This window comes from Tiliqua scincoides, chromosome 4 (genome assembly GCF_035046505.1).
Source record: "Tiliqua scincoides isolate rTilSci1 chromosome 4, rTilSci1.hap2, whole genome shotgun sequence".
Classification (NCBI taxonomy): Eukaryota; Metazoa; Chordata; class Lepidosauria; order Squamata; family Scincidae; genus Tiliqua; species Tiliqua scincoides.
Genome location: NC_089824.1, coordinates 599,516 through 624,655, shown reverse-complemented (window position 1 = coordinate 624,655; position 25,140 = coordinate 599,516). Strand labels below are relative to the sequence as shown.

The 25,140-nt window shown below is 53.9% G+C and overlaps 1 protein-coding gene across 1 annotated transcript; it reads right to left on the bottom strand.

The window, feature by feature from the left end:
• On the bottom strand, nt 1-24,761 carry GRINA (glutamate ionotropic receptor NMDA type subunit associated protein 1). Its single transcript, XM_066625837.1, has 7 exons — nt 24,679-24,761; nt 11,163-11,511; nt 10,852-10,964; nt 9,498-9,698; nt 9,167-9,295; nt 894-1,037; nt 1-678 (listed from the first exon to the last, which is right to left on the bottom strand). The coding sequence occupies exons 2-7, from the start codon at nt 11,470-11,472 to the stop codon at nt 529-531; spliced, it is 1,047 nt and encodes a 348-aa protein (XP_066481934.1). The 5' UTR covers nt 11,473-11,511; nt 24,679-24,761; the 3' UTR covers nt 1-528.
• Nucleotides 24,762-25,140: the final 379 nt, after the last annotated feature.

Below are 25,140 nucleotides of genomic sequence, written 5' to 3'. Positions count from 1 at the left end.
TTTGGGAGCTGGCTTCAACTTTTTCCTGTCATGGGGGAAATATCTCTTGCCCCCTCCCAGCCTCCCTGAGCAATCAGCCTCAGCTCAGCTCCAAATTTCTGGAGGAAAAATCCATTATGGGTTACAAGCAGTGATGATTACGTGCAGCCTCCTGATTTTAGAAATGGGCTACGTCAGATGCAAGGGAGGGCATCAGGATGCAGGTCTCTTGTTATCTGGTGTGCTCCCTGGGGTGTTTGGTGGGCCACTGTGGACGAGCTGGACTACGAGTAGATGGGCCTACGGCCTGATCCAGCGGGGCTGTTCTTATGCTCTCCCCTGGCTTCGTGAGACTGCCCTCCCCAGCAGAGCACAAGACAGGTGGGAGGAGCACCAGAGTCTCAGAAATGCAAACAGAAGGAAGAATGAACAAGGCCGGCATGTGCCGGGAGCAGGAACTGGAGCAGGAGAACCACAACAAACAAGGAGGCCAACGAGGAAGACACTCTGCCCGAGGGGAGTGGAGCAGCGGCGGCGGGGTGGGGCTTCCTACTCCTTGGCACGCCCAATGATGGCCAGGATGTAGAGGAAGATGTTGATAATGTCTGTGTACAGGTTGAGTGCGGCAAAGACGTACTCCTCCGGGCTGAGGGCCAGCTGCTTGTTCCCCAGGATCATCTGGGTGTCCACGGCCAAGAACTGCAGAGCAGAAGGAGCACCATTTGACTCACAGAGCCAGCCCCTTCTGGCTCAAGGGAAGAGGTCAGTCCGCCCACCACATCCATCGCCCTCCTTACGTGGACGGGGGAGGAGCTTGAGGGGCTGGCCTGGAGCCACTCCCATGTCTCTGCCCACCCCCAAGCCTCCCTTGGACAGAGCAGAGCAACAGCCTTCCATGGCCATGGGACACTCACACAGGTGAAGAGGAGGGCTCCGAGGGAGGCATAGACAATCTCCAAGATGCGATTCCGGATGAAGATGCACAGGATGGAGAAGATAAGCAGGACCATCAGGCAGACGAGCAGCACCCCCCGGCACGAGGTGAAGTCGTACTTGGTCTGCAGGAGAGGAGCAGCAGCGCACACATCAGAACACACTGGCTGATTGGTTGATTGGATTTGTAATCTGCCTTTCTCCCCAAAGGGAACCCAAGGCGACTAACAACAGTTAAAAGTCATAAAAGATATAAAATAAAACGATAAGATAGATAATAAAACAAACAGTAGCAATAAGAATAGCAGTAAAATTGTTAAAAAGCAGCCATCACGCCCTCCATCAGGCAAAGGCCTTCTGAAATGAAAAGGTCTTGAGGCCTTGCCGGAAGGCTAATAAAGAGGGAGCTGTTTGCAACTCAAAGGGGAGGGAATTCCACAATACAGGTGCCACCACCGAGAAGGCCCTATCTCTGGCCACCACCCCCTAACCTCTCTTGATGATGGCACAACCAACAGGCCCCCTCTGATGACCGAAGAGGTCAGGCCGACTATACGGAAGAAGGCGGTCTCTCAAATGCACTGGTCCCAAGCCGTTCAGGGCTTTAAAGGTCAAAACCAGCACCTTGAATTGGGCTCGGAAACGAACCAGCAGCCAGTGCAGCAGAGTCCAACGCCAACTTCCAGTGACTACACAAGCCACTGCATTCTGTGCTAGCTGCAACCTCCGAACCGTCTTCAAGGGCAGCCCCATGTAGAGCGCGTTGCAATAGACTAATCTTGATGTTACCGTGGCATGAGCCACCATGGCCAGCTCCGACTGAGGCAGATACGGCTGCAGCTGGCGCCCCAGCCGAAGCTGGGCAAAGGCGCTCCTGACCACAGCCGACACGTGGGCATCCAGGAGCAGCTGTGAGTCCAGGATAACCCCCAAGCTGCGAGCCTGCTCTTTCAGGGGGAGTGCCACCCCATTCAGAACAGGGTGATCGTCCAGCACCTGCATCGTGGTTTTCTGCACCAGGAGGACCTCCGTCTGGTTCGGATTTAATTTCAGCTTGTTCACCCTCATCCTGGCCCCAACCGCCTCCAGGCAGCGCTCCAGGACAGAGACAGCCACCCTGGAGTCCGGTGGAAAGGAGAGCTAGAGCTGGGTGTCATCAGCATATTGATGGCACCCAACTCCAAATCCCCGGATGACCTCTCCAGCGGTTTCATATAGATGTTAAATAACATGGGGGACAGTATAGAACCCTGCGGCACCCCACGCTCTAAAGGTCAAGGTGCCGAACAGGAGTCCCCCGGGACCACCACCTGGGACCTGTCGACCAAGAAGGAACGAAACCCCAGCAAAACGGTGCCTCCAATCCCACTCAGCCAACCGTCCCAGAAGGACACCATGTTGATGGTGTCAAAAGCCACTGAAAGGTCGAGAAGAACCAGCATGGATGCACTCCCACCATCCAGCCCTCAGCGTAGGTCATCCAACAAGGCAACCGAGGCTGTCTCCGTCCCAAAGCCTGGCCTGAAGCCAGACTGAAAGGGATCCAGAAACACACATGCCTGTCTAGGAAAGGAGACCCCTGCAGCAGGCTCTCACCCATTTCTGCTCAGAGAAGCCCGAGTCTGCGCCTGCCAATCCAGAATCCAGGAGGGCTACGGGAGCCCTCCTCCACACCCTGGTGGGCACTTGACATACACAGCCAGCCCACATCCTCTGGTCAGCTCAAGGGCAGCAGTGTATCCACTGTGGGATAAAATGCATTTAAACACATCTTGCAAACCTTCCTTCCTATTTAAAGGGTGAGACGCTTTGTGCTTGTGAGACTCCCATCTGGGAAACTCACAAGGAATACATTTAAAATCTCCCAAAAATATTAAACCCACACAACTAAAAGTTACTCAGAAGCAACAAGCACAATGACAAGTTTAAGAATTAAAAGTCAGAGCAAAGAACATAAGCAAAGGACTGAAGAGTGGTGTGTGGCTGCCATGCCCAAGACTTGCTGAGGACCAGGGTGTTCCTGCAGTGGCTGGAGAAGCTGCTGACAGGAGGGGAGGACCTCTGAGGGTAGAACAGGCCAGCTGCCCTGGTGGTGGGTCCTGCAGTGCAAAACTAGGGCCACTGTTGGGGAACAAAGGGGAGCTAATCAGCTGAAAGTGGGTAGAGGTTCTCCAGGTGAAGCTTGGACGGGAATCTGCAAAATGCTCCCTGAGCATCGAAATTCCATTGCCCGGATGCTGCTACCGAGAAGGCCCTGCTTCACGTCCTGCCAAGCAGGCGTCAGGAAGCAACGGGCTACTGAGCCAAGACCTCAATGAGAAGTGCAGCCCGTGGGCAACAGCTTCAGCTATAGAATCATAGAGTTGGAAGGGGCCTCATAGGTCATCTGGTCCAACCCCCTGCCTTAGGCAGGAAATCCTCTCAGAGCATCTCCAGCAGGTGCTTGTCCAGCCTCTGCCTGAATATCCCCCCTGAGGGAGAGTCCACCACCTCTCGGCAGTCTGTTCCTCTGCCGAACCGCCCCCAGCGTCAGGGATTTTTCCTGCTGCCTAGTCGAAATCTCCCCTCCTGCAGTTTGTACCCCTCGGGTCTAGTTCTGCTTTCAGAGGCAGCTGACCACAGATGGTTCCCTTCCTCCACGTGACAGCCCTTGAGGTATTTGAAGAGAGCTCTCGTATCCCTTCTCTTCTCCAGGCTGAGCATGCCCAGTTCCCTCAACCTTCCTCGTAGGGCTTGTCCTCCAGCCCCGATCGTCCTCCAGCCCAGTATTTCATTTTGTCCAGGTCTTCCTGGCTTCTACTGTCTTCTATTGCGTTTGCTGCACCTCCCAGTTTGATGTCATCTGCAAATTTGATGAGCTTCCCTTGTATCCCCTCATCCAAGTCATTGATGAAGATATTAAAGAGAACCAGGCCCAAGACAGAGCCCTGCGGTACCCCACTCGAAACTACCCTCTGGGTTGATGCGAAGCCATGGCAAACACCCTCTGTGTACGGCCATCCAACCAGTTGCAAATCCATCTGACGATTGTATCATCAGACCCGTATTTTACCAACTTGCTGATGAGACTGTATGTGGGACCTTGGCAAAGGCTTTACTGAAGTCAAGATGTATTACATCTGCCGCATTCCCACAGTCCAGTAAGCTAGTAACCCAATCAAAGAAGGAGATGAGATTTGCTTCGCAAGATTTATGTTTGTCAAATCCATGTTGGGTTCTTTTGATCACGGAGTTGTTGATCACGGAGTTGTGTGCAAACTGCGTGTTTTATGATCAGTTCTAATATCTTCCCTGATACTGAAGTCAGACTGAAGGTCTGTAATTTGCCGGGTCTTCTTTTTCCCCCCTTTTAAAGATTGGGACCACATTAGCCGGCTTCCAGCCTAGTGGCACCTCCAGGATTTTTCACGGATAATTGACAGAGGCTCTGGAAGGACCTCCATGAGTTCCTTTAGTACTCTAGGATGCAGGTCTTCTGGTTCAAACGACTGGAATACATTTAGGCCAAGCAAGTGGTTTTTAACTAGTTCCCTGCCAATCCTAAGCTGCAGTCCTGTGCCGTCCAGGTTTTCATTACCTCTTCGGGGATGAAAGCGTTTCCCCGAGGACCCAGCACCCACATCTGCACAGCCCTCCTTCTGAGAGGGCGGACGCAAAGCAGGAGTTGAGCAGCTCCGCCTTCTCTTGGTTTCCAGACACTGATGGACCATCCTTGTCCAGGAGCAATCCCCCCCCTCGCTTCCCTTTCTTTGGGTATACCTAAAAACCCTTCTTGTTGCTCTTGACATCCCTGGCCAGCCTGAGCTCGCCCGGAGCTCCAGCATTCCTGACCCTCGCCCTGCAAGACCGGGGTGTCTGACCGGGTGATCAGTCCCGTTCCGTTTCCTATACATGTCTTTTTTCATCTTCAACTCACCGCTGAGCTGCCTGTGGAGCCGCCCTGGTTTTTGGAGGCGTCTTCCCCTTTTCTTTGTCATAGGTCTTGCTTCTGCCGGAGCCTGCAGAAGCTGCTTCCTAAAGAGCTCCCACCCATCTTGAGCCCCTTTCCCATGAGTTCATCAGCCCACGGGATTCCACCTGTCGACTCTCTGAGCTTGTTAACCCCTGCTAATTAACCCCTGCTAATTGGGTAAGAGGCACTTTTTCAAGTGGGTGCTCCTCTTTTTAGCAGGGGGAGAGTAACTGGCCCACCTCACCCCAGCACTGTCTGTTCTAGTGGCTGTCTGCTGGTATTCATTTGCATCTTTTTAGATTGTGAGCCCTTTTGGGACAGGGAGCCATTTAGTTATTTGATTTTTCTCTGTAAACCGCTTTGTGAACTTTTAGTTGAAAAGCGGTATATAAATACTGTTGATTGATTGATTGATTGTTAAAATCAGCCTTCCTGAAATCCAGCGCACGGGTTTCACTGCATGTTCCTTTTGTTCCCCATAAGATTGAGAATGCCAGCAGTTCACGATCACTTTCTCCTTGGGTTCCTACTACTCTGACCTCTTCAACCAATTCCTCCTTACAGGTTAAGATCAGGTGGAGGATGGCCCCTCCCCTCGTTCCTTCCTCCACTTTCTGCAAGATGAAGTTATCCTCCAGGCACAACAGGAATTTAATGGAGCTGACAGGCTTGGCTGAATTAGTCTCCCAACAGATGTCTGGATAGTTAAAGTCCCCCATTACAACTACCTCATGTTTCCTTGTGCGTCTGGCAGTTGTTTCAAGAAAACATTGTCCACTTCCTCCCCTTGGCCTGGTGGTTTACAATAGACACCCATCACAATGTTGTGCTTGCTGCTTTCTCCCCTAACGTTCACCCAGGTGCTCTCCACAGGGGTACCTGGACCGTTTTGTTGGACTTCCGAGCAGGTGTAGACATTTTTGACGTATAATGCCACTCCACCTCCCCTTTTACCACACCTGTTCTTCCTGAACAACTGACAGCCTTCCATTTCTGCACTCCAGTCATTTAGTCATCCCACCAGGTTTCGGTTTCCCTTCACTTGCTGGAAGTTCGAGCTCATCTTGTTGATTTCCCATGCTCCGTGCATTTGTATATATGCAACGTAAACCCTGCAGGTTGCGACCCAAATGTCCCTTCCCTTCTTTAGTTAGGCTGGGCCTCTCCAAATATTCCCTAGTTACAGAGCTGCCCTGAGGGTTCCCATCTGGAGCACTTAATTGTGTAGTAAGCTTCTGGCTGACTCTCCAACCCCTCTTCATTCAGTTTAAAGGCCTCCTGATCAGGTTCGCCATGCTTCGACTGAAAACAAGCTTCCCCCTCCTCATGAGATGCAGTCCGCCTCGAGCCAGTAGCCCCTCATCAGGAAGTTCAGTCCATGGTCCCAGAAGCCAAATCTCTCCCTCCTATCCTGGCCCAGAGTCACACAGGGCTTTAGAAGTTGTGAGCAGCACTGTGAATTGGGTCTGCAAACATTCTGGAAGGGAAACGAGTGTGATAAGCAGTGGTGCCTAGTGGTCAGACACAGGCCCCAGGAGGACTTCGGCTGCCGCATTCTGTACCAGCTGAAGCTTCCAGTCTGTCTTCAAGGACAGACTCACATCCATAGTGCCAGTCCAGTCGCAACGACAATGATTCTGTGGCCAGATCTGTCTTCAGGAAAGGCTGTAGCCAATGCATAGTTGTGACCCTCCTCAGTCAAGTCAACACAAAGCAGCAACTTGAGGGGGCTTGGCGACATCCAGCACAGTCCGCTCCCTCTGATCAATAAGTCCACTCCTCCATCTTGTCTGTGTCACTTCATCTTATGTGTCACTTTGTTAGTTCTCCTCTATTCCTTCTCTGTTTCAGAACACCTGCAGCCTCCTTAGTACCAGATGGAAAGGAAAGAGGACTCAGTGTTGATGCCGTGAGCCAAGAGCTCTCACTAAACTCTAAGCAAAGTAACGCCATTTTATCATCAGTTCTGACTCTGGTCCTAAAATGCTTGTTAGCAAGAAGCTGTAAGCCACCCCTGACCCAGTGCTTGGCTCTCTAGTGCTCTAGTCCTTGAAGACCAGGCAGAGCTGGTCTGCGTTATCTGGCCAAAGCAACAACTAATAGGAGGGCTAAAGGGGGTGTTTGAGTGCAGCAGGGATGGCATTTTACAGGACCCTTTGTCTATGCTTGTCTATGTTTGAACTGAGTATAAAAGTCTGGCTGTGTCTAGCTACACTTGCACATGATCTGAGGCCACTGGCCTCCTTGCTGCCTTGCTTTGGTACCAGCAATAAACAAGCTATTTTCTGCTATACCTCAGAGTGGTATACTCAGAGGTACTGCTCAGAGTGTTAAACTGAGATCTAGCACTCCAGGTAACGAACCTCACGCTGCCTTTGTGGGTAGTGTGTTGCCTCGAGTGTTGCCTCAAGGCAACAGTGTTGATGACACCAGGTCCCACGTCAACAGACAGCTCTGCCAGCATGGCAGCTGGGACATGCTGGACTCATGCAGCACCCCATCAGCCAACAGGCCAGGGCTCTTTCCGGCAGCTGCCCAGCAGGCAAGAGAAGAATTGCTGCAACACAGTGACCCCCAAGCCCATCTGTGCTAGGTGGCCCAGAAAGATACCTTGCCAAGGCCACTGAAAGGTGCTGAGATGTCCAGTGGAACCAACCAGGACACATTCCCCTCAGCCAGCTCCCACTCTAGGTCAGCAACCAGGACAACCAAGCTGCTTGAGTCCCTCAACAAGGCCTCAGCCCAGACTGAAAAGCACCAAGGTCATCAGTATCACCCAGCACAACCTGGAGCAAGGTCAGCCCCCCCCCACTCAGCTGTCTCCTCCGGCTAAGTGGATGGACTGGAAACTACCTGGGGTGGTGGGGTCCCGAGGAGGTCTTCTTCAAATCTGCACCTCATCTGTCCTCACTCAGAGGCGTTTCTGCCGGCCAGCAGGCCAGCATCTTGCTGCCTTGGACATCCAGGACAGGCAAAGGCTGCGCAAGCAGACGGCCTTTATCCACTCTCCTGGCCCCCACCCACATCCTCGGACAGAATACTCTGAAATGCCTCTGTCACATTTGGGCAGCAGGTACCAGTGGAATACCTTGAGCCCAAGTGTAGACCATCTTGGTGCAGGTGCAGCCAAGTGATCAGCCAAGCACTCCACAAACGAGTCCAGAATGTGAAGCCAGATCGGAACGAAACACCTGAATGTAGTGGTTCTTGAAAGAAAGAACCTTCTTTCAATTGTAAAAATCCCTATTTAATAAGGGATTTAAATAAAGCCTGCCTATGTAAACTGCCTTGAATAAAGTCTTGAATAAAGACCAAGAAAGGCGGTATATAAATACCTGTTGTTGTTGTTGTTGTTGTTGTTGTTATTATTATTATTATAGTCACTGAAGCAGGCAACCCCACTCCCTCCCAAGGAACTGAACAGTACAGTTTCCAGCCAACATGCCAAAGCCTGAGCACCAAATATGGGGTGGGTGGCATCAAGAGAGGCCCTGGAATCCCAGAAAGCAAGCTAGATGCAGCACATATCCCTCCCCAATTTCACCTCCCCCCTTCCCCCCAGACACTTCCCCATTCCTCCCACCGCCTGCCCCACCAACAGGTTCCCCAACCCCTGCCGAAGTTTGGGGTCATGGCAACCCTAAGCCCTCTCAGGGAGTGCCCTGATCACGACTAGCAAAGCGTTACACTCCCCCACCCATCCTCGGGTCAGCCTATCCTGCCCCATAGCAAACACCCAACGCTCTGCTGTGCAAGAGGGTTTAGATATCAGCCAAGCAGAGCTACGGTGATCACACAGCTGGCGAGAGAGGCCTTGGCGTGGATAACGAAATGCCCCAGGCAAATGGGGGGGGTAAGCAATGCTCGAGAGCAACTTCAGCCAAGCGGCAGCAGCATGAGCAGAATCCCAGCTCCGAGAGCCTCCTGCCACCAGGTCTACACACACAAAGGCTGAGGACTGCCAGGAGGCTCCTTTCAAAGGGGGTCCTAGCAGATCACCCCGCCAAGACCTCACTTCCTGTTGAACGTGAGTGCTCGTTCCCTGCAGCTCCTGTATTGATGGGGAAGCTGGTCGCCTGGCCCACCATCACCTCTCTCTCCCTGGCACACCATCTACCAGGGAATTCCAAAAGCAGAGCCTCCCCCCCTCGCAGCTCAGCAACAGATCCAAGAGGATTCCCACTTTTGTCCTCAGTGGTGGGGTAAACATATAACAGGACAAAGCGACACGCAAGAGACCCCCTTTCCATGCCAGGAAGTGAATGAGCTCCAGGGGGAGGAGCGGGCAAAGCACAGACTGACCTGCAAGGAGAACAGCACGACCGTGAAGCAGACGGCAGCAGTGATCCCCACGGCCATGATGACGGCTTCCGTCCTGTAATAGCCAGCGATCATCCCCACCATGTAGGAAAGGCTCAGCGTCAGGATGGACTGCGGAGCAGAAGAGCCGCCGTGAGCACCGCAAAATCTACGTCCAAGGGCCGACTCTTCTATGTCTGTATATCCACCTCCCAGGTCTGGAATAGGACCCCCTCCCCCCTTATCTGCCCCACTGTCACTTCTCAACTCAACGCCACCAGGCAGCCATGGTCCGACCTGACCCCCCTTCCCCACGGCAGGACCTGGCCCCTACCAGGGCAATGAGGTTCCAGGGATGCTTGCGCCGGAACTCCCCACAGCAGCTGAGAACGATAAGCGAGACGAAGAAGACGGCATACGAGACGTAGTACATCCAGACGTTGCTCTGAACAAAGTCCTTCACGTCCTTCACAAAGGTGAAGACGGCCACAAAGGCGAGCGTCACAGACAGCTGGAGGGTCAGCACCAGGAACACCTGTGGGCACAAAGGCAGCAGTACAACCTGGGTGACCCAGGACAAGGCACCGAGGCAGTCCAGGAAGGGGCCTGTCAGGAGGACCCTGGTAAGAATCTTGTGTGCCCCCAGCATATGTGTAGGAAGAGCCCTGCCGGACCAGGCCAAAGGGTGCCCATTTGGCCCAGCTTCCTGTATCTCACAGTGACCCAGCAGATGCCTCAGGGTGCACTTAAGACAACAAGATACCCTGGCACCTGGCAGTCAGAGACAGGCTATCACCGAAGAACAGCAGTTTCCCAGTCGTCGTAACTCCGAAGCTGTGCTGGACCTTTCCTCCATCCATCTGCCCAGACCCCTCGGAAGAGGCTTGACTCCCCTCTGCTCAGCCCCTGCAATTCCACCTGCAGGAAAGCAACCCTGAGGGGGGAGGGGAATGCCTTTGCCTTCTGCCTGGGAGCTTCTGAGGCCGCTGCTGGGGTGGGGAGCAGCAGCAGCTGCGAGGCCAGGTGGGTCTCCTTGGGCCTGACTCAGCAGCCAGACCCTTGGGAGGAAGGTGCTGCAGTGGGTCAACCTGGACCAGAAGCTAACTGCAGGCTGATCCTGTTCCACGTTGCCAGCCTGCTGGGTTCTCCACCAACGGCCCTGCCACAGACCAGCCGCAAGCCGGCAGCTAACTGGCCACATGCAGTGTCGTGAGGCATGTAGAGCGACCCATAAGTGCTCTGCTGCACTTGGTGGCAGCAAAGCAGGGATGATGGCTCATTCAGGCGGCAGGACTCACAGGCCCGGCGGCTTTCTCCTTGGAAGCAGTGCCCAGCAGCAGAAGAGCACCTGCGCCTGCACCAGCCCCTCTTGACCTCCTTCTTCAGCCCCCAAGAATGGCAGCAGTGAGGCCATTCTGCTGAGGCCTTGTGCCAGCTCCCTCCCACTCCCGCTCCCGGCACCCTCTCCCTGAGCCACGGGAGCCTGCAGGGGCTGTTAGAGCAAGCAGAGGAGGGCTCTGCCGTTGGGTAGAGGCTGTGGTCTCAGCAGGGGAAGCTGGAAGCTGAGCTCATCACCTCCCCAGTCACAGCCAGCGCCACTCAATCACTGCAACACGCCAGGACCACCCCCAACCCTCCCCCCACGCGTCTCCACAGACCCAGCTGCTTCCCTCCACCGGCCCCCTCACCTTGCGAATGAAGGCCTGGCGCACGTTCTTGTCATCCCAAGTGGTGGTGGGGAAATCCTGGTTGTCGTAGTAGGAGGGGGGCCCGTCCTCATGGTAGTTGCTATGCAGTGGTGCTGGGGACAAGCAGCGAGAGCGTAGGTGAGTTTAGGTGAGCCCCCCAGGCTGTCCCTGTGAACTCCCCAAGGAACAGTGTGGCTCTCCTGCTTCAGCCATTAGGGAAGACACCAGCCACTCCTGGGGTTGCGGAGCAAAGGAGATCAGCCCAGCCCAGCTCACTCCAGAGCCCTCCCTACCGTGGGCTGCCTACTCACAGTCTTGGTCCACAGGACCTGCAGGGTGCGGCTGGCCGTAGGGGCCCTGCGGGTAGGGCCCTTGCGGGTACGGTGCAGGAGGGTAGGGTCCCTGTGGATAGGGGCCCTGGGCATAGGGTGCTGAAGCAACGTATGGGTCCTGCAGATAGGGCCCCTGAGGGAAACCAGGCTGGCCATAGGCCACAGGCGGGAACTGTGGCGGAGGGTAGGGGGCCACTGGATAGGGAGGCTGGGCATAGCCGGGTGGGGCAGGAGGCTGCTGGCCCGGGAAAGGATCGCCTGCCACCAGGAAGCTCTTCTCGTGCGACATGGCTGCTGTGGTGTTCACACCGCTGCCACTGCCTCAGAGCTGTGGGGAGAGAGAGAGAGAGAGAGACCATGACACAGCAGCTGCCCCTGTGTGCCCCAGAAAAGGACCCCCCAGCAGCAGGAGCAGCTCCCCCCATGTGCCTTTGTGATGGAGCTTATTTAGGATCGGGCAGCAGTAAGTATTTGTGGCTAGCCAGGCAGTCACGCTTCTTAGTGGGGGGGCACCTTCTTCGGAGGCAGAGAAGGTGACTGCTTGCAGCCTCTTTTTAACCTGCGATTACTGGCTTTTGAAAAGGAAGGAGGGGGGAGCAACAGGAAGGGTGAGGCTGCAAGAAACAGAGTGATGGGCCAGAGTGGCAAAGAAAGAGAGCAGGACCTGCCACCCTGCCAGCCTGCATGGAGTTCGGCCTCCTCCCTCTGCCCCGCCCCACCAATTCGAGCTCTGCACTCAGGTCCCACATCTTGCAAACCAAACTCTACATTAGTGATATGTCAATTTGCGCTCATAATCCACATGGGTGGAAAGCCTGCAGGGTTCAAAGATGGCGGGGGGTTCGTTGCCAGGACCGGGCTGCAAAAGAAGAAGGAAGGAAGAAGAGCCAGTGGGCTGGAAACCTGAGTGGTGCCTGAGCAGCAAGGAGCTTAGCAACACACGTGACCTGGAAGACCGAGTCCCAACACTGCAGTCCTGCTCAGCACCAGCACTGCAACGTGGGAGTAGCACCAGGAGCGGGTGGTGGCTCCGGGCAGAGCATCTGCTTCCACGCAGACGGCTCTGGGCTCGTTCACTGGGGGAAGCTCCTGGCAGGGCTGTCTGAAGCCTGGGACAGCCCTGGCTGCCAGCAGGTAAGGAGCTGGCAGAAGCCACAGTCTGACTCCAGGGTAGGAAGCTCCAGGAACTCCGTTCTCCGGCTAGGCGGGCAGAGCACACTCCCTGTTCCAGAGGGGGAGACGGCAGGCAGTGGGGCTGGAAAGCAACAACGCTCACATTCTGAGCCCCAACGGCTGTGCACGACCCCAATGGGCTGACTGTTAACTAAGCCAAGCCAGGCGTTGGTGGGAAGGCCCAGCCAGGAGTACTTTGCTCCTCCAAAGAAGCTGCAGGGAGCCCTCCTGGGCAGAACCAAAGACTCACTGAAGGAGAAGCAGCAATAGGAAGACAAGTCCTTTCCGCAGACTGATAACTTGGTCAAGAACAGGAGATGGAGGGGGGAGGAAGAGGGCTGTGCAGCCGCAAAGGAGCCGCTCTGCAGAGGGCACCAAAACAAAGGAGCAGAGAGGGGTGCACGCTGGGGCAAAAATCCCCTTTAAGCACACACGGATGGGGTCTGAGCAGCAGACGGCCAAGCAGGAGCGCACAGGGCCACGGCAAAGCACTCAACGGAACCGCCAACCCAGCGCGCAACAGTGGTGAGGGCAGCGGCTCCAGGCTGGGGTCGACAAGAAAGGAACTGTCCAGTGCCCCCAACCGCAAGTAGGGGCTAAGGAGGGCTGGAGTGCCACCCGCACAGGGCAGGGAGGGCCTGGGACTCTTCCCGGGAGGAAAGTGGCTAAGATGGACAGGGGCCTTGGCACTCCCCTCCTTGAGAACTGCCACCCGCCATTGAGCAAAATCATTTCAAATGGAAGACTGCGGGGGGGGGGGGGGAGAGCACGTGCACCGCCCACCACGACACACTGGCCGGATCCTTGCAGAGGCTGAAAGAGCCCCAGACCTTCTTCCTCCCTCCCTCCCTCCCTGTTTATGCTGCTGTTCTTGCCAACGTTGTTGGCTGCAAAGTGTTTTCAACATGCTTCATGTTTTGTGATGTGCTCAGTTTTGTACGCCGTTTTGGAGGCCCTGCTGGTGTCCTGTGTTCCACTTAAATGACCAGCAGAGAGGGGCTGCAGCTTGGCTGCCGTGCCACTTGACTGCTGCTCACTGGGAACAAAGGAAGAACTCACAAAACTCAGAAAGTGAAGGGAGCAAATAGGTAGCCTTTCCCATTAAGCCGGTGCACTGAGTGCAGTCAGGCTGTGCAACAGGTCCTCAAAAGCGCCAACACTCGAGTCCCCTCCATAGGCTTCCTCCACAGCCACGAGGGGGCCCATCTTCTCTGTGAACTTGCTGAGCCTCCTGCTGCCTTGGCCAGGGGTGGGCACACCGGAGCTCATGCTCATTTCCATAGAACAACATGGCTTTCTAAAAGTCACCTTAGAACTACATGGAATGGGTGAAAAGCACCCTTCCAGGGACTAGTCCAGCGGTTCCAAAATCTTTTGGACTGGTGGCTCCCTTGACCTCCTTGGCCATTGGCCACATCTCCCCATTAGGGCTATAATCCTATACCCTGTATGGGGCAGTGAGTCTCTGTAAGGATTCCATGGCTCTCAAGCTCAGTCCCTTTGCGGTCTCTAAGAAGCTGCCTGTGCTCCAAGTGACAACCAGCTCTGTCTTGTCAGCACTGACAACAGCAGCAAATCAGGGGTTCGGAAGGGCCTGCAGCAGGGCCCCTCTGTGCACACAGCAGGGGATCTGCTGCAGAGGGGCAGTCCTCTCACATCTCTCAGGGCCGGTTTATGTCTTCTTGTTGGAATCCCACCCCTTGGAGCACCACACCTGCTTTTGCCCAAGGAAGCTTCTTGCCTTTGATAGTTGTCACCCCCTTGGATATGGCGGCAGCAGGTGTTCCAGCTAGGCCTCCATCTCCAGGGTTGCACACAACTGCCAAATATTTTGGAGGATCCTGACACTTTCTAGTAACTCCTCTTTTGGACTTAACTGCAACTTTGCAGCACTTGCAGGGCAAGTTCTCATTGGGTGCAATCCGAACCCACTTTCCAGCACTGGCATAGCTGCACCAGTGGGGCATGTGCTGCATCTGCAGTTGGGGGGCAATTACGGAGGCCTCCTCAAGGTATGGCAATGGTTGTTCCCTTACCTCGACGTAGCATCGCCCTTATGTCAGTGTGGGAAAATGGGTTAGGAATGAGCCCACTGACATGGACACTGAATTTAATCAGATGTACTCTCAGTGGCAACTCACATCAGGTCCAGGGCACCACTCAGGATCATGTCCAGGGTGGCCTCCTCTTCTCTCGTTTCCATGACTGATGGTTCCAGGCAGAGGGAACTAACTGGCAATGCTCCATCAAGGCCTGAACATGAATCTGGGAGGTCTCTGGGAGGTGAGCTGAATTATCTCTTCCTATATAGTTAAGGAGTAGCCAAACTTGCTTCACTTAAGAGCCACAAACAATCAACTTCAGGTGCTTGAGATCCGCAATATTTAAGATGCATTTAAATTCTTAAATACATTTACTCATTGTGAACATTAAATGTTTGTTTTAACCCTTTGGACTCTCAGTTTATATCCGGTAAATAATGCCATGCAGACTTCAAGAAAATGTTCCAATGAGACAAGCCTACATTCTCCAACGTGCAGAGCTGGGCCACCCCCAACACGTTCCCCTCCTCCTCTCCACAGTCTTTAACCAGGAAGAGCCCCACCCCACTTGTTCCCCCCATTAAATCCACTGTATCCATGCCCCTCCATCAAGTCGGCTCTCCTGCCCCCTGACCTCGGCTCAGAAGCCTCTGGCAACTGCACTCGCACTCCAAGGCACCACCACACCCTCTTGCACACACTGTCAGCCCTGGCCTTCTCCCTGGCAGGTGTCTGGCTCCCGGATCTCTCCTGCCCTTCAGTGTAAGTAAGTGTAAAGTCAGGCACATTGGGGCAAAGAATCAAAACTTCACATATAGGCTGATGGGTTCTGAGCTGTCTGTGACAGATCAGGAGAGAGATCTTGGGGTGCTGGAGGACAGCTTGATGAAAGTGTCGACCCAGTGTGCGGCGGCAGTGAAGAGGACTAATTCCATGCTTGGGATAATTGAGAATAAGACAGCTAATATTGTAATGCCGTTGTACAAATCGATGGTAAGGCCACACCTGGAGTTTTGCGTCCAGTTCTGGTCACCACATCTCAAAAAGGACATAGTGGAGATGGAAAAGGTGCAAAAGAGAGCAACCAAAATGATTACTGGGCTGGGGCACTTTCCTTATGAGGACAGGCTACGACTTTTGGGCCTCTTCAGCCTAGAAAAGAGGTGACTGAGGGGGGTCATGACCGAGACATACAAAATTATGCAGGGGATGGATAGAGACGCTTTCTTCCCTTTCACAAAACACCAGAACTAAGGGACATCCGCGAAAGTTAGGTGTTGGGAGAATTAGGACAAAAGCAAATATTTCTTTACTCAGCATGCAATTAGTCTGTGGAACTCCTTGCCAAAGGAAGTAGCGACGGCATCATGCCTAGATGCCTTTAAGAGGGGATTGGAGAAATTTCTAGAGGAAAAGTTCATCACGGGTTGCAAGCCATGGTAGAGGTAAGCTGCCTCAGATTGCCAGATGCAGGGGAGGGCACCAGGATGCAGGTTGTGTCTGTTATCTGGTGTGCTCCCTGGGGCATTTGGTGGGCCGCTGTAAGATACAGGAAGCTGGACTAGATGGGCCTATGGCCTGATCCAGTGGGGCTGTTCTTATGTTCTTAACTACAATTCCCAGGAAGCCTTGCAGGTCTCTTGTTATCTGGTGTGCTCCCTGGGGCATTTGGTGGGCCGCTGTGAGATACAGGAAGCTGGACTAGATGGCCTATGGCCTGATCCAGCAGGGCTGTTCTTATGTTCTTAACTACAATTCCCAGGAGGCCTTGCAGGTCTCTTGTTATCTGGTGTGCTCCCTGGGCATTTGGTGGGCCGCTGTGAGATACAGGAAGCTGGACTAGATGGGCCTATGGCCTGATCCAGTGGGGCTGTTCTTATGTTCTTAACTACAATTCCCAGGAAGCCTTGCAGGTCTCTTGTTATCTGGTGTGCTCCCTGGGGCATTTGGTGGGCCGCTGTGAGATACAGGAAGCTGGACTAGATGGCCTATGGCCTGATCCAGCGGGGCTGTTCTTATGTTCTTAACTACAATTCCCAGGAGGCCTTGCAGGTCTCTTGTTATCTGGTGTGCTCCCTGGGGCATTTGGTGGGCCGCTGTGAGATACAGGAAGCTGGACTAGATGGCCTATGGCCTGATCCAGCGGGGCTGTTCTTATGTTCTTAACTACAATTCCCAGGAGGCCTTGCAGGTCTCTTGCTGTCTTGTGTGCTCCCTGGGGCATTTGGTGGGCCACTGTGAGATCCAGGACTAGATGGCCTATGGCCTGATCCAGTGGGGCTGTTCTTATGTTCTTATGCCCTTCCCAGCCTCATCCAGGGATGAGGTGTCACCCTGAAGTCCCAGCCCCTGGGTCCAGCACGGTTCACGGGCAGCTCACCGCTCTTGCCCAGGCTCAGCTGGCCCCCAAACATCTGGCCCTTCACCCCACTGGCCAGCAGCAGTTCTGAAAGTGCTCCCCGGGCACGGTACATTTCCTCTGGAATTCCTCAAGATTCCCCAGCAGGCACAGCAGCTGCACCCTCTGCGCCAGGCATTCACTGCATCTGTTCCAAGCCCACCGCCTGCTGCTATGACGGCCACCTGCCAGGGTCTCTCTGTTGGCTGTTTTCCCCAAGCAGGTGCCCAGTGCCACTCTGCAGATTTGCCCACCGGCTGCTAAGAACATAAGAACAGCCCTGCTGGATCAGGCCAACGGCCCATCTAGTCCGGCTTCCTGCATCTCACAGTGGCCCACCAGAGGCCTCAGGGAGCACACAAGACAGGAAGAGACCTGCATCCTGGTGCCAGTGCTTTGCATCTGGTCTTCTGAGGTAGCCAATTTCTCAAACCAGGGGGTTGCATGTACTCATCACAGCTCGTAGCCCGTGACTGACTCTTCCACCATAAATCTGTCCAATCGTCTTTTAAAGGTATCCAGGACAGAATCCATCACCACATCCTGCGGCAAGGAGTCCAGCAGACTAATTATAAGCTGATAAAGAAATGTTTTGTCTATCCTAACTCTCCCAGCACTCAATTTCTGTGGATGTCCCCTGGTGTTCTGGTTAGAGATGTGAAGGCCCGGAAAAATTCTGGAAAAAAAGGCTTTTTTCCGTTTTTTTCCTGAAGCCTTTTTTGTTTCTTTCCAAAAAATTGGAAAAATTGAAAAAAGAAAAAAAAATAATCATGGAATGTTTTATTTTAACATGATGAATAAAATATTTTAAGACAAGGTGTTCAAATATCCTCTTTCTACTCCATCTGTAACATCAGCAGCATCTTCAAGTAAACAGATGCTGAAGACAGCTGTATCCAAAAATTATTCAATAACTTCATTTGTAGACAAGATGACACCTGAAGATGAGGAAAAAATTGATCAAGCTTTTGCAAGAACAGTATATTCTTCTGGAACACCATTTTCAATAACTGAAAATACATATTGGCAGGAAGCTTTGAAATTACTAAGACCATCATACCATTTGCCCAGCAGACATTCTTTGAGCAAGCCTCTTTTGGAGTCAGAATATGAACGTGTAATGGAATCTGTGCAAGGAAAAATTAATGAAGCACTGTGTCTTGCACTACTTACAGATGGATGGACAAATGTGAGTGGAGAAGGAATTATAAATTTTGCTATAACAACACCTCAACGAGTTTTTTACAAAAGCATTGAAACAGGAGAGAACAGACATACTGCAGAGTATATCAGCTGTAAGTCCTACAGAAAATTGGGAGTGGTAAAGTATTTGCTTTGCTGACTGACAATGCCAGCAATATGAAAACAGCATGGGAGATCGTAATGGAGAAGTGCCACATATTACTGCAATAGGATGTGCATCTCATGGGCTCAACTTGCTTGTTAATGATATTATGAAACTGGACACCCTTCAAAGGATCTCTAGATGAGCAAAAGACAGTTATAAAACATGTAAAAGGTACTCCTATTGTAGCTGCAGTTTTCAAGAAGCAGCAAGTAGAAAAAATGCAAAGAATAAAATAGTGACACTGAAGCTCTGTAGTAAAACTCAGTGGGCTGGAGTGGTGATCTCCTTTGAAAGTTGACTAAAAAACAAAGAAGCTCTTCCAGAAATAGTAATAGTTGAAGATCTTAAAGTATCCAGGAGTGTAAGAAACACTGTTCTTGATCAGGAGGTCTTCTGGGTTCAGCTGCAAAGTTCCCTGAAGATTCTAAAGTCAACTGCTGCAGCAATCACTGCATCTGAATCAGATAGTGCACTTTTGTCAGAAATTCGTTATCTAATGACCAATATAAAAACAACTGTTTTTGAAAATCTCAGTATGTCTCCACCTACAACTACAGAAGAAAGTAAAGTGAAAGATTTTATTTAAAAAAGGGAAGAATGTTGTTGCCATCCAATTCATGCTGCTGCAAATCTGGATCCAAGATTCAAAGGTGGAAATATAAGTGATGACAGCACTGTGACTGCATTTGACTGGATTATAAAACAAGCATCACGTTTAGGACTTGATGTTGGGAAGGTACTTCCAAATGTTGCAGAATATAGAACATCCTCGGGGATTTGGTCCAGGAATGCAGTCTGGGATTCTGCCAAAATATTCCACCTGCAACATGGTGGCAGGGCCTTTGCCCAACACAGCCTCTGACTCCTCCTGCTTCTCGCCTTCTTCAGATTCCTCCATCTTCTGCAGCATGTGAGAGAATCTGGTCTATGTTTGGAAACACTCACACTAAATCAAGAAGTAAACTGACATGCGAAAGGGTAGAGAAGCTTGTTTCAATCCGGGCAAACCTTCAGTATTTAGAAATCCATAACTGTGATAATGACAGACACAACAGAGGAGCTGCAGAAGCAGAGACTGAAACTGATAATTACAGCTCAGAAAATGATTCTGATTAAATTTCATGCCCATTCATTGAAACTTAGCCCCATTCCCTTCTATACACTTCCCCCCTTCAATTCTTTTTATGAGAATGGGGTTTTTTTTTTTAAATTTAATACTGTGGAGAGGAAATATGAATAATTGTTACTTCTGGATTTTTAAAAATTATTTTGTGGAGGTTTTCTTGTCTGTTCAACATAAACTAGTAAACAGTTCAGGAGATTGTTGCTCCATTTGTTACAATTACAAATAAATATAATTATAAAGGAAATTCTGTTTGTAATAATTGTTTGGATGCACTATATTTTTAATATGCTAGTTGTGATAATTTTATGCCAGGTCAAATTGTCCATAGTCCTATTTTATGTTCCTAAAGTAACACAATGACTTTCAATCTGGAAAAGGGAAAAAAAAGTGCTAATGTAGCATTTTTTTTAATTTTTCCAAAAATTTCCGTTTTTTCCCCAAGCTTCAAAATTTCCGGAAATTTTACATCTCTAGTTCTGGTGTTGTGTGAGAGGGAAAAGATAATCTCTTTATCCACTCTATACTTCCTGTGCATAATTTTGTATGTCTCAATCATGTCCCGTCTCAGACACTTCACGATTACACTTCATGGCACCTCTTCCGAGAGCTTCCCCAACTCCTCACGCTGAAGGAGTCCTGTCCACCATCCAAGATGGGTCTGAGGGCAGAGGACACGCCAGACAGCCCCTCCTCTGAGGGAGGCAAGGGATCCTTGCCCTGGCAGAGTGCCCCATGAGGCAGCAGAGGCCAGGCAGGTCTTCTCAGGGGAAGAGTTCCTATAGGCTGCCCCAGCTTCCACATGGGCCTTTCCAGTGGGTGAGGCCACAGAGCCTTCTCCCCACTCTTGCTCCAGACCAGGAAGCTCTCCAGACCAGGAGCCCTCCAGACCTAGACCTCTTCTGTTAGGCAGACCCCCCAGGGGATGGCCAAGCCACTCCCTCTGGGGGGGGCACACTCAGAGGCTGTGCCAACAAATTACATGCACAATGGCTCTACCCAAAGGTCACAGAAAGCCAAGCAGGAAACTTCTGAGTCTTATGGGAAGCAAAGCTTGGCCGCCCTGTCTCCAGATTGCGGAACCATCAAGTTTGGAAGCCAAATGGGGTGGGGGGGAGGGAACAGAGGCGGCCACTTTCACTTTTGCGTCCTCATCCAAGCTGTTCTGAGTGCTGTGAGGAAACTGCCCACCTTTTCCTGGAGCCAATCCACGCTTGCAAGAAAGCCCCTCAAAGCCACTGGCAGCCTTTCCGGGGCTGCCCCTCCCCCCTCCTTTGGTCACCCTCAGGAGGATGCAAATGTTGGCTGCTCTTCACTTGGGTGAACAGGAACAGGGAGGGGCTCCATCGGAAATACTCCCCCCCCCCACAGGGCGCTACACCTCTGCAGTCAGGCACGCCAGGCCCTCATCCCACCGGCTGGCCCAGCTGCCTCAGCCCTGCTGCCACCTTTCTGGTCAGGAACCTCGCACAAATTCAACCAACACACAAGCAGAATGCTGCCAAGGAAACCCAACAGATTTCACGCATTCAACTCCAAAAGACCCAACTGCTCAGAACTGAGGGGACCAGTGAAAAGGGAGCTGACAGGGAAAGTCAAGAGGGCCAGATCTCTCCAGATCATGGCATTTAACAACCTCCACGCAATACTGCAGCTCAGCTAGAATGTAGACCACCAAGGAAAAAAGGCACCACTGAGTCCAGGAGGATGCCAGCATGGCCAACTCACAGAGCCAGGGTTCATGTGGCATCCAACTGAGTTGTTAAATAATTCAAACCTCACACGGTTGATAGTCTAACAAAAAACAAACAAAACTTGTCCCTGAAATGAGCCTTTCTATCTGAGGACTCAAAGAGTGAACACTGTCAGTGAAATTCAAAGAAGGGGTTTCCGAAGCACCCAGGGAATTACAGGTCAGTTAGTGTCTTTCTTGGTAAACTGGTAGGAAACCACAGCTGAAGGCTGTACGATGAAGCATCTGGAAGGCCAAGCCTTGCTGAAGGAGAACCAGCATAGCTTCTCCCAAGGTAAGTCCTGCCTCACTGCCTTCTAGAGTTCTCCCAGAGTATCGACGTGCCTGTGGACAGAGGTGGTCTGGCTGCTCTGACACACTTGGCTTTCCAAAAAGCTTTTAAGAAATTAAGCAGTCATGGAATAAACAGGAGCACATGCCTTATTATGGGCTGGTAATGGGTTGGCGGACAGGAAGCAGAGAGCAGGAATACGTGGGCATTTCTAACATAAGAACGGCCCCGCTGGATCAGGCCATAGGCCCATCTAGTCCAGCTTCCTGTATCTCACCAAATGCCCCAGAGAGCACACCAGATAACAAGAGACCTCATCCTGGTGCCCTCCCTTGCATCTGGCATTCTGACATAACCCATTTCTAAAATCAGGAGGTTGCGCATACACATCATGGCTTGTACCTCGTAATGGATTTTTCCTCCAGAAACTTGTCCAATCCCCTTTTAAAGGCATCCAGGCCAGGTGCCATCACCAAACAGAAAGAAGCGAGTCCCTCCGCGCAATACAGGTCTAGGGCTACAGCTTATCTTTCCATATACTCTGGCGGAGTCTGAGCTCCTGAAGACTGAGAGCTCAGTGAAGACACTGGTTCAGCATGCAATAGCTGGAAAGAGACACATTCCATCCCAGGGTTAGCAGCAGACCCGAAAATAAAACTATCATCATCTATGGGGCAGCCACAGCTCAGGAAGAACACCAGGGAGCTGGAAAAGCAGCAAAGGAGGGCAGTCAAAGTGAACAAAGAAAGGGTTGGAGCACATGATTTTTGGCTTAGAGGAAAGGTGGCTTGGTGAAGAGACATGGGAAGGAGCCAGCGTAGCACAGTGCTTAGTGTCGGACCAGGGTTCAAGTCCCTGCTCAGCCTTCCAATGTGCTGGCTGGTCTCTGATCAGTCACCAGTGGCAGACCTCCCACTCGCTTGATGGGGCAAATGCCCCAGGCGTGGAGCCTCGCGCACCTTTAGGACCCTGCTGAAGCCTCTCCGAGGCTCTGGAAACTGGGCTTCCAGCAAACCAGAAGCACAATTTAAAGCATCAGGGAGCTTTCAGGAGGCTTCCCCAACTAGTCCTGGAGTTGTGTGAGGCACTCTGCCCTGCAGGTAAGTGGGGGGCAGATTTGTGCTTGGGGGGCACCATTGTGGACCTTTGCCTTGAGGGGGCAGGGGGGTCCGCTACTAAGAACATAAGAGGAGCCCAGCTGGATCAAGCTTCCTGTATCTCACAGTGGCCCACCAAATGCCTGAGGGAGCACACAAGACAACAGACACAACCTGCACCTGGCAATCAGAGGCAGCCAAGAGCTTGCACATACCTACTATGTACAGGAACATACCTACTGTCAGTCACTATCCTTCTTCCATCCCAAGGAGTTTAGGGAAACATTCTAGGCTCACTGCCTCCTTTTTATCTTCGCAATTGCTCGGCAAAGTGGACTGGAACAGCCTGGGGTTCCCCAGGAAGGGCTGCATGGCTGAGCCAGGATTTGCAGCCAGGTCCACCTGTGACATCACACTGACCGTTCTGCCTTGCCCACCTCACAGGATCGTTGTGAGGGCAAAAGGAGAGGCGGCAGCCAAAGGCCTCCTCAGAGGAAACAAAGAATCTCAGAATAAAACAGTGTGTGGGGACAAGCACTGCTCACAGCCCACAGACTCCGCCGAAGTCGCTGCTGCTTCTGGACGAGAGAGCTGGTGGGCTGTGGGGGGCATCGCTCATGGCTGTACAGCTCCCGCCTTACAGCCCCCTGCCAGGGCTGGGCCGCTCCGTTCCATGAGACTTCTGCGGGGCAGGTACTAGGAGAGGGGCTGGTGGGAGGGAGCCGTGGCCGAGGCGCCTGAGGGGGGACATGGTTGAGACATACAAAATCATGCAGGGGATGGACAGAGTGGATAAAGGGACGTTCTTTTCCCTCTCATGTAACACCAGAACTGGGGATATCCAGGAAAGTTGTGTTGGGAGAGTCAGGACAGAAGAAAATATTTCTTTACCCAGCATGTGATTAGTCTGTGGAATGCCTTGCCACAGGATGTAGTGATGGCATCTTGCCTGGATGCCTTTAAGAGGGGATTGGACAAGTTTCTGGAGAAAAAATCCATTATGGGTTACAAGCCATGATGCGCATGTGCAACCTCCTGATTTGAGAAATGGGCTATGTCAGATGCAAGGGAGGGCACCTTTCTGGACAATTTCTGGAGGAAAAGTCCGTCACCAGGTGCAAGCCACGGCAGGTATGTGCCAGCGCTTGGTTTTGGAGGCAGGCTGCCCCCGATTGCCAGATGCAGGTTGTGCCTGCTGCCTGGTGTGCTCCCTGAAGCGTTTGGTGGGCTCCCCTCCGCGGCCCGCGCACAGCCTCCCCGCGGCTGCTGCTCGTTCGCCGGCCTGGTGGGGAGAGCGCCCCCGCCCCGCAGCCTAAGCCGCTTTGGCACGCGCGGCCTAATTCCCGGCCGCAGACCTATTTCGGGCGCCAGGCGAGGCTGCCTAATCCGCCCCCGCCCCGCACGCGCGCCCGCCCGCCGCTCTCCTCGCAGGAGCCGACCACCCGGTGCCTGGACGGCAAGGGGGCCGCGGCGAGACCCGGCCCTTCCCCCCCGCGCAGCCCGGGAGCAGCGGCCCCGTGGCGCAGGGACCCCCGCAGCGCCGGCCGCCCCAGAAGAACATGCGGGGGGTTGCCGGCCGCGGCCAGACGGCGCGGCAGCTCCTCATTCGCCGGCAGGGGCTTCGCAAGGCCGCCCGCCCGCCGCCAGGGCCCCCGGACGGCTGCTGCCCCGCTCCTCCGCCCTGCTCAGCAGTGAGTCCCGCTGCAGTCAGTGGGCAGCAGCCGGACCCCGAGCGCCGCGGCCAGCCGCTCTGCGGGAGGACCCGGCCGGCGGCCCCGCCTCTGCCCCGCCAGCGCCGCACCTGCGCACCCGGCCCGGCCCGGCCCGGCCCGGCCCGGCCGCTTTCCCGGGGACGGCGGACCCTCGCCTCGCCTCGCCTCGCCTGGCGCGCTCTCCCTGCCCTGACCGGAGGGGGCGGCGGGGCGCTGCGCAGCGACACCGCAGAGCGCGAGGCCGGCCACGGAGCTGCGGCGGCTGCAGGCCGACCCCCGCGAGGCTGCCGGCGGCGCCGCTCCTGCGTCACGCGCCTGCAGAAGGCCCACCGGCGGCTGCGGGTCGCCCTTCCGGCCGGGCCGGGCCGCGCCCGCGCCGCAGGCAGGTCGCCCGCCAAGCCCCGCGCGCCCCCGGCCGCCCAGCAGACCCTTCCCGGCCAGCAGAGCGGCCGGAGCCTGCGGGGCCCGCCTGCCTCGCCGCGCAGCCCCTCCGCAATGCAGCGCCCGCCTCATTCCCGCGGCCCAGCGAGGGGAGCCCCGTCCGGCTCCGGCGCCCGCGACCTCCCTGCAGCGCTCACCGGCCGTGCTGCGCCCGCTCGCTCCGCCGCCGCCTCCTGTCGCAGAGAGCGGCGTCTCCGGGCAGGTGGCGCCTTCCAGCGGACGAGCGTGGGGGAGGAGGGGAGGCGGGGCCGCGGCAGGCCCTCCCCCGGCTGCCTAGCTGCAGCGAGCGGGGAGAGCGCAGATCCTGCGGGGGCAGCGCGCCCCTGAGCCCCCCGCCGCCTGGGAGCGGGGCTGCGGCTGGAAAGAGCCCTCAACCCCGGAGCCGCCCAGGCAGCCGCAGCAGGAGGCAGGAAGCCAGCGCCTAGTGGGGCCGCAGCACCGCTCCCCGTGCCCAGGGACGCTGAGCCTGTTAGCAGAACAGGGCTCCCTTCGTCCTGATAACAATGTGCCCAGCTCACAATATGGAAATATCCCAAGATGCCCAGTTCACCCATAAGGCTCTTCCCTGACCAAAAAGCTATCCCTCTCAGAGAACCAGT

Bases quoted from the DNA above. Each gene is read 5' to 3' on its own strand.
- GRINA (XM_066625837.1), bottom strand. From the start codon at position 11,472: ATGTCGCACGAGAAGAGCTTCCTGGTGGCAGGCGATCCTTTCCCGGGC. The intron at 10,965-11,162 runs GTGAGTAGGCAG...GCTTGTCCCCAG, and splicing joins AGGTCCTGTGGACCAAGACT to CACCACTGCATAGCAACTAC. The intron at 1,038-9,166 runs GTCAGTCTGTGC...CCTCTCCTGCAG, and splicing joins TCGTGCTGTTCTCCTTGCAG to ACCAAGTACGACTTCACCTC.